At 51.7% G+C, this 13,235-nt stretch overlaps 1 protein-coding gene across 2 annotated transcripts; it reads left to right on the forward strand.

The window, feature by feature from the left end:
* Positions 1 to 218: 218 nt before the first annotated feature.
* MUL1 (mitochondrial E3 ubiquitin protein ligase 1) lies at positions 219 to 8,228 on the forward strand. 2 transcript variants are annotated; one of them, XM_038531755.1, is made up of 4 exons: positions 219 to 429; positions 3,979 to 4,066; positions 4,469 to 4,589; positions 6,209 to 8,228. In XM_038531755.1, exons 1-4 carry the CDS (start codon positions 310 to 312, stop codon positions 6,936 to 6,938), a joined length of 1,059 nt encoding a protein of 352 aa, XP_038387683.1. In that variant the 5' UTR covers positions 219 to 309; the 3' UTR covers positions 6,939 to 8,228. The 2 variants fall into 2 exon arrangements, with proteins under 2 accessions (XP_038387683.1, XP_038387684.1); XM_038531756.1 differs by lacking the exon at positions 219 to 429 and adding an exon at positions 3,869 to 3,892.
* Positions 8,229 to 13,235: the final 5,007 nt, after the last annotated feature.

Genomic DNA, 13,235 nt, shown 5'->3' on the forward strand with positions numbered 1-13,235 from the left:
GCAAAGGGTCACCAGAGACCCGCGATCTCGGACTTCCGGTCAGCCCCCTCGCCCCGCCTCTCGGCGACGGAGACCCCGCCCCCGCGGAGGCCGCCGCAGCCGGGCGGTCACCCGGGCAACGCCGCCTTCCGGTCCGCGCGGCCCCGCCCACTTCCGGCCCCGGCGTCGTTGCGTCAACGCCGGGCGACGCGGAGCGGGTCTCCGGAAGGGCGGCGTGGGGGGCGCGGTTCCGGGCGGAGGGCGGCGGAGCGTGAGGGCGCGCGGCCTGACCTCGGCGTCGCCGCGGGCACCCGGGGCTCCGCGCCAGCCATGGAGAGCGGGGGGCGGCCCTCGCTGGGCCAGTTCATCCTCCTGGGCACCAGCTCTGTCGTCACCGCCGTCCTGTACTCCGTGTACCGGCAGAAGGCCCAGGTCGCCCAGGAGCTCAAGGTCAGTGCTGGGGCCAGCCTGGCCTCCGCCGGCTCGACCCTGCCCCCCGGTAACGGTGGGCCCGCCCTTCGCCTCCGGCCGGAAACCGCCCCAGGGCGGAAACCGGCTCCTGAGAGGTGTCGCCCCGCCGGTCTCGGTGGGGGCGCGGCGAGCAGAACTCGGGTCACGTGATAACCGCTCCACCTGCCCCTCTTCCTCTCAGTCCCTCTCCTCACCCGGAATCGCGACTGGATTACATCATTCGACAAATTCTTAGCGGGCCGCCTGCTCTGCTCCAGGCCCTGGGGCTCCTGCACGGCTAGAAGAGACCAAAAGTCTCTGCCCTCATGGAGATTCCAGTCTGGTACAGACAGACAAGTACATCGGATGGGGTGACAGATGGGGAGGAAAATAGGACAGAATGAGGCGGGGAAGAGAGGAAATGCGGTGCCGGAGAAAGGGAGGTGTGCTATTTTAAAGAAGGTGACATTTAACAGAGCCCAGGAGGAGGTGAGGGAGACCGTGCAGGTGTCTGGGGGGAAGAACAGTTCAGATGGAGGGAACAGCAAGTGCAGAAACCCTAGACTTTGCCCATTTATGTAACCACTCAGTTCCTTGTTCCTACAGACTCTTCCTTTTTTGATGGTTTAGTTACTTTAAAAATAACACTTTCTTTCTTAGTCTGCCCTTTCCAGCTTAGCACATTCTCATCTTGTTTTTTTTTTTTTTTTCTCCTTCACAATCATTTTTTTTTTTTTTGAGGTATGGAAAATGACAGTCATCTCCAGATTGCAAATGGGGAAATTATTGAGACTCCCGGGAAAAGTCTTAACAGCTCCTCAAGTTGGAACTTAGGTCTTTGGATTCCAAGTGTGGGATTATTATTATTTTTTCTTTTCTTTTTTCCTTTCCTTTCCTGATTGACCGCATTGCTTTACTGTGACGGTCTGACTGGCCCATGAGAGATGGACCTCTTTAGGTCGGAGACAGGGTCTTACGTATGCTTTTTCTTCTAGGTTGTAAGTCAGTGCCTGACAAGTGGTAGACGCTCACCGAATGTTTGTGGATTCCTTTTGGCTGAAATGTCACGATACCACAGTTAGGGCTTCGCTTGACGTTTATTTGAAGGATTCCTAAACCTGGCTTAGTTCATTATCACCATATTGTTTTCAATAAAAGGGCTCAGGAACCAATGTGTGAAATCCCTGCCGTCAAGGGGAGTTTGGGAATGCATCTGGATCGAACCAGGTTACCAAGCAGTTAGATTTGTGGTGCAAATGGCGTCCTAGTGAGATTCCAGCTGCCCAGTTGTTTGATTATAAACAGGTTACTGCTGAAGTCATGTGCCAGGAGTGTAACTGATACTCCACTTTCTGACTCTAAAAGTCTGAAATCAGGTTGGCATCAAGCTGGCTGAATGTGGGACCTTTGAAGCAGTGAACTCTCCAGGATCTATTTTTGGGTGGCCTTAAAAGTTTTGCCAGTTAGTTCCCAAATGAAGTTGAAACAGCCCCTTCCTGGAAAGAGTTGGGATTCCTAATATTTTAGGTTCTGTTTTCTTGATCAGATTACAAAACTCGCAGAGTAGGTTTGAGTCTTAACCTTGTGCATCTCTCGTAGTGATGGGAATGCATATTTATTGCCTGCCTATTATGTGCCAGCCCCTGGGCTAGATTCCTTCACACCTTACACATCATTGAACACACATAAAAATCCAGTGATAGTTTTATCTCCATTTTTTTTTTTTTACAGCTTTGGCAATTGAGACTCAGGTAAATTAAGTTGCTCAAAGTCACAATAGATGGACTGAAGGTTGATTCAAGTGTCTTTCCAACCGTATTCCCTCTCCCCTTTAAAAAATTCTAACTGGCCATCCTGTGGTGGATGCTGTACCAGCTGTGTGACTTGGGGCAAAGCATTTCATATCTCTGAGCCTCAGTTTCCTTATCTGTAATTGGGGCTAATAATGTCTGCTGTATAGGGGTGGTAGGAGCATTGCATGAATTTACGCGTGTAAAGTGTTTAGCGTAGTGCCTGGTACATACAGTTGACCTTTGAACAACATGGGTTTGAACTGTGCAGGTCCACTTACACGCAGATTATTTTCAACAAATACAGTATTATAAATGTATTTTCTTATATTTATTTATTTATTAAAGATTTTATTTATTCCTGAGAGATACAGAGAGAGAAGCAGAGACACAGGCAGAGGGAGAAGCAGGCTCCCTGCGGGGAGCCCGATGCAGGACTCGATCCCAGGACCCTGGGATCACAACCTGAGCCAAAGGTAGACACTCAACCACTGAGCCACCCAGGGGCCCCTTCTCATGATTTTTTAAAAATATATATTTTTTAAATTTTATTTACTTATTCATGAGAATACACAGGAGAGAGAAGCAGAGACACAGGCAGAGGGAGACACAGGCTCCATGTAGGGACCCTGATGTGGGACTCGATCCCGGGTCTCCAGGATCACACCCCGGGCCGAAGGCGGCACCAAACCGCTGAGCCACCGGGGCTGCCCTAAAAAATATTTTCTTTTCTTTAGCTTGTTTTATTACAGGAATACAGCATATAACCTACAAAATGTGTTGATTAACTGCTTATGTTATCAGTAAGGCTTCTGGTCAGTAGGCTATGAGTAAAGTATTTGGGGAGCCAGAGGTACATGCAGATTTTCAACAGTGTAGCGGGTTGGTGCCCCCAACCCCTGCATTGTTCAAGGGCCAACTGTAGTCTCTCTAAGTGATTATTCATTCACTAACTTATTCATCAAATACAGGTCGAGTGCCTGCTGTGGGTCAGGCACTGTTCTCACCACTAGGGGGACGGCAGTGAACAAGACCTGGACGCCCAGGAACTGTTCACTGGTTTTATTAATTCTCTTATTTTTGATGCAGCAGTGCCAGGCTGGGCTGGTCCCCAGGCACAGCAGGTGGGAAACTGAATCGGAGGGGGTGGTAGGAGCAGAGAGGCGACAGCAGACTTCACAGTGCTCGCCTGCTTGTCAGAGGGTGGGACAATGAACTGGAAAATAGGAGAATAGCTCCAGCGAACAGAGCCTTGTCCCGCAAAGGTGAAGGCTCCCCTTTACTGTCGTGTACCAATGCAGAGCATGGAGTGATACAGGCCCGCTGAGGGGAACACCTACCATGGCCCAGCCCCCTGCCATGGCCCAGGCACTGGTTTTGTGCTTTACACATAAGCTCTTTGGATGCATGCTTCTGTGTCGTCAAGAAGACATTAAATTGTGTTCAGTCCATGGCATGGAAACGGATAAGTACCTTTCCAATTTTCACTAAAAAAAGCTAAATGAAGAGGAGGGTATGTTTCCGTTAACTGAAGAAAGAATGTCAGTGGCACCCCCATTCTAAAGGTGGCAGATGCCTGATTCTATGGTGAAACTTCTGGGGCACAGCTTGGGAATGTGATTCTCTATAATCTCCTTCCTGCCTGATTTCCTCATTCTCTCAACATGAAAAAAGTAAATAGTCTTTTTCTTGTTGGGCCTGTAAGTGTGATAGAACATGCAGTATTCAGCAGCCAGTTGAATGTGTCGTTTGCTTTTAGGGAGCTAAAAGAATCCACCTGGGCGAAGACTTAAAGAGCATTCTTTCAGAAGCTCCAGGAAAATGTGTGCCTTATGCTGTAATTGAAGGTATGTTTGTTTATTGGCAAGATTTAAAACTTCCTCTTCTCAAAGTTTGATAAAAGTCTTGGCTGATATGAATGGCCTTTTGTGTGGGGCTGTGGTCCAGAACTTGGACTTTGGGATCAGAAAGACCCAGGTTATTACTCTGTGATCCTGGCACAATTACCCAACCTTTCTGAACCTCCCTGGTCCCAACTGAAAAAGAATTCCTATTTTTTAGGGTGGCTGTAAAGCTGAAATGTTGGATCCATGTAAAGTGCTTAGCAGAGTACCTGCAAACCATAACTTACTGTGATACCATTTTCATCATTTTGATTAACTGAACTCAAGCTAAAATCAAAATTTAAATCACCTTAAAGGGAAGGACAGAGCAATTCTTCAGAAATAAAATTATTTGTTTCCATTTAGGAGCTGTTCGATCTGTTAAAGAAACACTTAATAGCCAGTTCGTGGAAAATTGCAAGGGAGTGATTCAGCGGCTGACACTGCAGGAGCACAAGATGGTGTGGAATCGGACAACCCACCTTTGGTACGTACCCTTTCTCCCCTGGCCAGGCCTCACAGCTGGTCGGCTCAAATGCTGGTGTCCGGGGCACTGTTTCCATGTTTTCAGATTCCCTTGAGACAAGGCCCAGACCAGTTTCTTCATGCTGACGGTATTCTTGCCTGCAGTCTGAGGACCTCTTATATCAGAGTCACCTAGGCATCTTGTTCAAATGGAGATTCCTGGGCTCCATCCCAGACCTACCGAGCCAGAATTTCTGGGATGGGAGGCCTGGAATCTGTTGGTATGCTCACTGAAGTGTGAGAACCCCTGATTTATGGCATGGATTAATGAATTCAGTATTTATTAAAACAATGGAAAACCATTTTTCCAACCAATCCTAGTAGATTTTTTTTTTGTCTTTTGTATTATAGTAAGAATGCTTAACATGAGACCTACCCTTTTATTTTTTTTTAAGATTTGATTTTTTTTATTAGCAAGCATGAGCAGGGCGGGCGGGAGGGCAGAGGAAGAGGAAGGAATAGACTACCCACGAAGCAGAGAGCCCAATGTGGGGCTCAGTCACAGGACCCTAGGATTATGACCTGAGCTGAAGGCAGACGCTTAATGGACTAAGCTACCAGATGTCCCACGAGATCTACCCTATCAATAAATTTTGGAGTGTAACATACAGCACATCTCTAGAACATATTTATTTTGTATAACCAACACCTTGTACCCACTGAACAGCAACTCCCATTTTCTTCCACCCCAGCCCCTGGCAACCACCATTCTGCTCTCTGTTTCCACAAGTATGACTATTTCATTTTATTTTACTTCATTTTTTTTTTTTTTTTTAAAGAGAGAAAGAGAGCATGTACCTGCATGCATGAGCAGGGGGAAGGGCAAAGGGAGAGAGAGAATCCACGCTCAGCACAGAGCATGACACGGGGCTCTATCTCACCACTCTGAGATCATGGCCTGAGCCAAAATCAGGAGTGGAACGCTTAACAGACTGAGCCCCCGCCCCCCCCCCCCCCCAGGCGCCCCTGAGTATAACTATTTTAGGTCCCTCATGTAAATATTTGTCTTTCTGTGCAGTGGCTTAGTTCTCTTAGCATAATGTCCTGCAGGCTCCTGCCTCTTGTCACGGTCACATATGTAGATTTTCCCTTCTTTTTTATGGCTCAGTAATGTTGCACTGTTGTGTATCACATTTTCTTTCTTTGCTCATCCCCTGATGGGCAAATAGGTTGTTTCCATGTCTTGGCTCCTGTGAATACTGCAGTGAACACGGAGGTACAGATAATCTCCTGAGACCCTGATTTCAGTTCTTCAGGATGCACACCCAGAGAAGTGGGGTTGCCAGATCATATGGTAGTTCTGTGCTTAATTTCTTAAGGAATTGGATACTTATTTGAAAGTGGCAAAGAGAGATAAATGGTAGGCTGGTCTCTGACAGCGTTTATTGGCCAGTGATGCTGCCTGGGATCCTGAGCAATGGATCTGCCTTATGAGGAGGCATTAGGATAACAGTGATCAGTGCATACTCTTGCAGTTCTTTCAGACTCTGTCCTGTCCTGCATTTAGGCCATCCCCTGTCTGCTTGGGCTTGAGGTGTTTGCTGTCCTTTATTTTTACCTTGGGTTCTCTCTTTGTTTTAGGAATGACTATTCCAAGATCATTCACCAGAGGACCAACACGGTGCCCTTTGACCTGGTACCCCACGAGGATGGCGTGGGCGTGGCTGTGCGAGTGCTGAAGCCCCTGGACTCGCAGGATCTGGGCCTGGAGACAGTGTACGAGAAGTTCCACCCCTCCATCCAGTCCTTCACCGATGTCATTGGCCACTATATCAGCGGCGAGCGGCCCAAAGGCATCCAGGAGACCGAGGAGATGCTGAAGGTTGGTGCTACCCTCACAGGGGTAGGCGAGCTGGTCCTGGACAACAACTCCGTCCGCCTCCAGCCCCCCAAGCAGGGCATGCAGTACTACCTGAGCAGCCAGGACTTCGACAGCCTGCTGCAGAGGCAGGAGTCAAGCGTCAGACTCTGGAAGGTCCTGACACTGGTCTTTGGCTTTGCCACCTGTGCGGCCCTCTTCTTCATTCTGCGGAAGCACTACCTGCAGCGGCAGGAGAGGCAGCGCCTCAGACAGATGGAGAAGGAGTTCCAGGAGCACGAGGCCCAGCTGCTGAGCCGCGCCAAGCCCGAGGACAGGGAGAGTCTCAAGAGTGCCTGTGTCGTGTGTCTGAACAGCTTCAAGTCCTGCGTCTTTCTGGAGTGTGGGCATGTCTGCTCCTGTGCCGAGTGTTACCGCGCCTTGCCAGAGCCCAAGAGGTGCCCCATCTGCAGACAGGAGATCACCCGGGTCATTCCGTTGTACAATAGCTAATGGTCTTGAAGCCCCACAGGTGGAGGTGAAGGGACCCCACTCCCCCTTCTCAGGAATGTTTGTCTTGAGGCCTGTAGAAGAGCAGCGATGGGGATAGCTCTTATCCCAGGTACGAATGAGGGAGGAGGCTGGGGAGCCATCCAGGTCTCACACCTCCAGCACTGGGACGTTGCCGCGCCACCACAAGAGGGGACTCCCCACCTCCGGCCCTGCTTGAGAATCACAGCCCCACGCTGGGGTGGGTGTGGTAGCCTGGCATTCCTTCCTGCAACCAGAGGAGTGTGTGCGTGTGATTGACAACACCTCATCGCTTAGGGCCCGATCTTTTGGTCCTTTCTGGGGAACTGCTGGTTCCCGTGGACTTAAACTTTGAGTGACTCAACCAGCTGGGAGGCAGAGTCGGGCTCTGGGTGTGGGGTATGCTTCACAGAGCTGTCTCTGAAGAGTCGCCTCTGAAGAGGCTGTCGCACAGCCTTTCTTCCTTTTAATGATACCCCACGTAAAAGGCCGGGCTGGACATGTCACTGTGTCCCTTTCCCCTCACCTGCTCACCTCGTAATGTGAGCACATGTCTGTCAGGACCAAAGAGTGAAGCCTGCCATCTGCCTTCTACGGAAAAGAAGGAACTCTGGTCAGCAGGCGGAAGAGCGGCCACTTGAAGAGACAGTGGGACTATCCTCTGGTCCGCAGTGGCGAAGGTGGCAGCTTGGCTGCAGCCCCCCTGGAGTCTCCGTGACCTAGAGGGAGGGCCGTCTGAGTGCACCTTCGGCCCTGATTGGGAGTTCTCGGGGCCTGAGCGGTGAGCACCGGGCCTGGCTTTCCCTGCCTGAGGTCAGCCTGCAGGGCCTCACCGCCTCAAGGAAGCAGTGAGGCTACCTGTCCTGGCCTCTTGGCCATGTTGGCTTCCCTCCCAGGCTGTCACCGAGGCAGAGTAGCCAGCCAGCACCTTGGGCACCAAGCCTTTTCTACAGTCCCGCCTCCTCACATAGAGAAGTTAACATCCTGTGGGTGGAATCACATCGCCCCTTCCTGGGTTGCTGTCTCCCCCCCCCCCCCCCCCGCCCCCCTGACCTGCTCCCCTTGAGTTTGTGAGTGAAAGAAGTGGAGGAGCCCTTCTCACCTCCGACTAGTCCGAGGTCTTGTACACAGCTCTCATCTCCCTTCCCTGGCTTTGAATATTCATCCCCTATCCTCCTTTGTGTGGGGGAGGCGGGGGTGCTCTCAGGGGGCTGACACCTGTTCTATGCAGTGTCCAGTGTGGACAGCACAAATTAAACACGTTATAACCAAGTGGGAGCCTGTTTTTTTGTCAATAAAATTTCGGTGGCTTGGCTGAGGCTTGCCCAAGATGGAATCGAATTTCACCGCGGTGGAATGATCTAGAGACCTTGAGGCCTTGTGTGTGTCTTCCTCAGCAGAGAGGTGGTCTGGGGCTCCTACAGGTGGCGTGTGGCTTGGTGAGGTGGAGGCCTGGGGGCAGGTGTCCTGGAGAGCAGCCTGTAGGGGGACCTCACCTCACTAAGGACGTCGTCTTTTTTTTTTTTTTTTTTTTTAAGATTTTATTTATTTATTCACGAGAGAGAGAGAGGCAGAGACACAGGCAGAGGGAGAAGCAGGCTCCATGCAGGGAGCCCGACGTGGGACTCGATCCCGGGTCTCCAGGATTACACCCTGGACTGCGGTCGGTGCTAAACCGCTGAGCCACCAGGGCTGCCCTGAGAACTTCATCTTTGAAGAAGTCCCGAACGGAGGGGCGGTGAGAGGCCCTGGGTGGAGTGCTGGGGGACAGCAGAGAGGAAAGGAACGTTTGGAATATTGGACTGGATGTTCTTTCAAGCTATAATTTCAAGGTGGGTTAATCCTCACAACCTGCCGGCTCCCCTGGTGTCTGCTCCTCACAGATGAGATGGCCCACGAGGGGAAGTTTGCTGGGCTAGGGGTATGCGGCTGGTTGGTGGTGGGTCCAAATTTAAACTCTCCACTGTTTCAAAGCCCCTGGCCCTCCTGCTCGCTGGCGGTGGCCAATTTCCTGCATGCACAGGAATACCCCACGGGAGTGTTGCTCCCGTTAGTGGAGGGACAGTACTGCGCCCCGGCTGGTGCAGGGGAGAGCTTGGGTTCCCATAGCGCTGCCTTGGCTGGGCAGGGTGAGGGGGTGACAGAGTGCCTCCAAGGCAGCAGCCCCTTCTTCCTTGGCCTTCAGCTTTGACATGGTCAGAAAGTCCAGCTTTTAGTAGAGGACGAATGAACCGCCTATGGCGGGTGTCTGTGATGATCTGTCAAGAATTCAGCCCTCGGCGCAGATGTCAAGAGTAGGTCCGACCAGAGGGGGTGTAAGGGGAAGGCAATCTGCTCTACCCCAGCCTCGCTCAGATCTGGGCAGACCCAGTCTGTCTCGAGTGCCCCTCTCCAAGCAGAGGCAGGGAGGTCCAGTAGCAGCACATGGTCCCCGCCACAGGAGGTGATAGCCAGTGGGGAACACAGGCACGCAGGTGCCCAGGTTCTGGATTTGAGGTCCCTGCTCAGTCCTAGCCCAGGCGGGGCTGGCACTCACAGCCCCCTCCATCTGTGGCCACTCCCACCTTACGTCCTGGGACTCACCTCCAGGAGGGCTGAACAGGAGGGAGGTACACTGAGGCAGGTGGGACCAGGCTGGGGAGTGGCCATGGCAGGGAGGTGAGGACAGAGGGCGGTAGTACTCAACTGACCTCGGGATAGTTGCGAGTTAGCAGTTCTTTGCCAATTCAACCCTTCTGCTCAGTCACTTGAATCCTAGGCAGACAGCTTCAGGAGGGGTCACTTGGATCACTGCTCCTGGTGTTTTGAAGGTCTCCTGGGCACTTTATGTGCATGGGGGGGGGGGGTCTACAGAGTGTTATCTCCACTTGACAAGTGAGGCTCACGGGGTTCCGTGTTTGCATCTGGCCACACAGCATCGTGAGCCAGCCAGTGTTAGGTTCCTTGCAGGCAGTGTTTCTAAGACTTAGGGCAAGCAAGCAGGGGAGACCGTATTACCCCACTTATAGGTCATGGGATGTGCTCAGGGGTACCGAGGTCTGACTAAAACTCCTCCGCCTTTTGCCTTTTATCACTTTAAGCCTGGAGGGGAAGGGAAGTTGTCCAACAGACAACTGAGTATTGCAGACTCAGTGTTTTCCCCAGCCAGTCATCACCTCAACAATCACCAGTCACACCCTGGTTTTACGAATCACAGGAGGGGACTTTGAGGTTCCCTAGCTTATCTTGATGGAACAAGAGCCGGAAGGCAGGTCTCTGGAATCCTAGCTCTTTCAGAATTATGATAGAAAGTTTGAGAAGCAGCAGTATGTGAAACAGTTAAAAAGCAGATAACACGACACACGTGGCCAATCTGGCACCCTTTACAACCTCTGCCCCAGGCCATGAAAATCCCAATTGGACGATGGGTCTGATGCTGATGATGATGATGAATATTCATGATTCCACAGGTCCTCCAGAATGCTCAGAGGAAGAGCCGATCATGTTCGATGTCATTTGATGGGCATTTATTCATCAAAAAGCATTTGCAATCTCTGTGCCTGGAGATGCAGAAATGAGTAAGACACAGTCTCTGCCCTCAGAGGGCTCAGAGTTGTCTTAATACACCCTCGTTGTTTGAGAGGCGGTGGACCGTATCAGGAGCGGTGACTCGGTTGTTGGGCATATTTGTGGTTCACAGAATAGTGTAGCTGGGATGGGCCTTTGAAATCGACCTGGTTAGAGCACATTCCCTGACCATTGACAATAAACCAACCGGGGCCAGTGCATCCTTGCAGAGGGGAGCCAAGCAAAGAAGACGTAGCCCCCAGAGCCTGGAACGACCTACTTGAAACACCACCCGGACCGCGTCCCTCCTCTGCTTGAAGCCTTTCCCCAGGCTCCCTGTCATCTCCAGGGACATGACTCTTCCCTGGCATCTGGAGGCCTATGTAACCCAGCCCTGGCCACCTCTCCAAGCCTCTCTTCATCCCTCTGTCTCACACTTGTGGCTCCGACAGCACCTCCCCTTACGTTGTGAGGTTCCTTAAACCTGCCAGGCCCAGTCCAGCCTCTGCAGTCTTGGCTCTTCACCTGGCTACCCTTTAAAACTCAGTTTTAGGTGGTGTCTCCTCCATTCCTAGATGCCTCGGTGGGATTAGATGCCCCTCCCCTGAGATTCCATAATACATACATTCCATAGGAGATTCTTCTTATTCCTGCCCTTAACCATATCACCCATGTCTTGGGCAGGACCTGCATCTTACTTTTTCTCAGGACAATTTTTTGGCACTATACACTAGTTAGAACTAGCTCCAAGTAGCTCTTTGCTAGGTACTAAGTGCTCTACATGATTGATATTTAATCTGCACCATGAATTATGTGTCTGTATTGTTTTTCCTTTTTAAAAAAAAATTATTTGAGAGAAAGTGAGTGTGAGAGCAAGAGCGGAGGGGCAGAGGGAGAGGGAGAAGCAGGATCCCGACTAGGGGCCCCATCCCAGGACCCTTGGATCATGACCTGAGCCAAAGGCAGATGCTTTTCAGTTGGTTAACTGAGCCACCCAGGTACCCCTGCTCCCCCCAACCCCATATTATTCTTCCTTTAAAGAGAAGGAAACCAGGGCCCTGAGAGGTGAGATATCTTGCTAAGCTCACAAGAGAGTCAAGATGGAACCCCAGGTAGTCTGAGTCCAAGCCCAAGAGCTTAGCAATGAATGTGTGGAAGGAGCAAATTGACAAGCGAGGGAACTAGACATGGGGTAAGCAGTCCTGGGAGGCTGCCTGTGGGGGTTGGACCAGAGATGAGAGTCCATGACTTGGTTGTAAGAATGAGGGAAGGGCCTGTCTTAGGGCCTCGAGCCAGTGTGGATAAGCTGTTGAAGAGGAACATCACATCCAGCCAGCTAACCAGAGCTTTGAGTTCTCCACACAGGAAAGGTGGGGACAATGTCACTGTGGCATAGGAAATAATCTGGACGGGCAGCCCAAAGGCTGGCCTGCCTCAGGTCCTGGCTCTGTTGCTGTGTGATCTTAATGGAGTGCTTTGACCTCTCTGGGCCTCAGCTCTGTCTATACACGGAGCAAGTTGGATCAGAAGCAGGTTGGATCAGAAGCCCTCCGATGCTCCATCCAGCTCTGACGTTTTGCATGTCTAAGAGATGCGAGTGGATGAGGGAGGGAGGGCAGTTTGGAGGCACTCTTTGGGGCTGCAGGTCTAGCAGATGAGAGGTGGACCCTCTTCGGAGGGTCCTTAGCTGACCCCCCACAGCTTCAGGACCACATTCCCATAATGCCAGAGAGATGAGCACATTTTCTCTAATTAGATAGTGTTAACTTATCGATTTTGAATGAGCCAAGTTTCGATGTATGATGTCCTGAATTGCTGCCTGGAGTGCTCATTAGTCACTTCCCCTGCAGCTGCCTTACTGTTTTCCAGATGCCAGCCGAGGGACCTGGCATTTCCCTTCCCCAAGAGTGAGGCACACGAGGCCGAGCCAGTGACACTGGCGTTGGTCAGAGGAACTGATGGAGCCTGGGCAGGGGCTGGGGGGGGGGGGGGGGCTCCACTCTTGCTCTTTACCCTCTGTCCTTGCCAGAGCGATCGCCTCCCCTTACGTTCCTCCAATTCAGATCCCTCCAGGATTGGGCCATGCCTCTGGAGGGCCACAAGTGAACGCAACAAGCATTTATTAGGCGCTGAGCGTGCCAGGCACCTTGTGTCCTAACTTGAATGTTCTCGAGGGTGGGGGGAGGGAGGTACACAGAAAGTTGTATTGATATCAACGTCCACATTGCCACAACGGCAGGCCTCCCACCCCCTAGTCATCTTCCCCGGGTGTTTAACATGCTTCACAGGGTGGATCTTCGTCCACGTTTGCAAGAAGTAGGTCCCTAGGCTTTGTTTCTTCCTACCCTTCGCAGGGCAGGATCCCTGCTCGGCTTGCAGTCTCCGCCGTGACCTCCAGGTGGCGCTGTGCCCCCGCGGTTGAGGCCTCCGGAGCCACCCAGGTGGTGCTAGGAAAGGTCTGTGCAACTTTCCCTTCCCTGAGGGGCGGGGCACAGGCCTCGGAGCATCCCGGGCTGCTGATCCCGGGTGCCGTGGGGCACAGCCTGGAAAGGGGAGAAGCAGGGATTTTCTCCCCGGCTCCTTCCTTTCTCTGCTCAACTCACCAGCAAGCTGGGTGCAGATGTGAAAGTTCTGAGAAGCCCAGAAACTTCTGGGAGGAAAAAAAAAAAATCCCCCCTTTCTCCCCCGATAATGTCCCAGGCATTCACATCTTTAAATATACTAACCATGATT

Source organism: Canis lupus, chromosome 2, assembly GCF_011100685.1.
Source record: "Canis lupus familiaris isolate Mischka breed German Shepherd chromosome 2, alternate assembly UU_Cfam_GSD_1.0, whole genome shotgun sequence".
Classification (NCBI taxonomy): domain Eukaryota; kingdom Metazoa; phylum Chordata; class Mammalia; order Carnivora; family Canidae; genus Canis; species Canis lupus.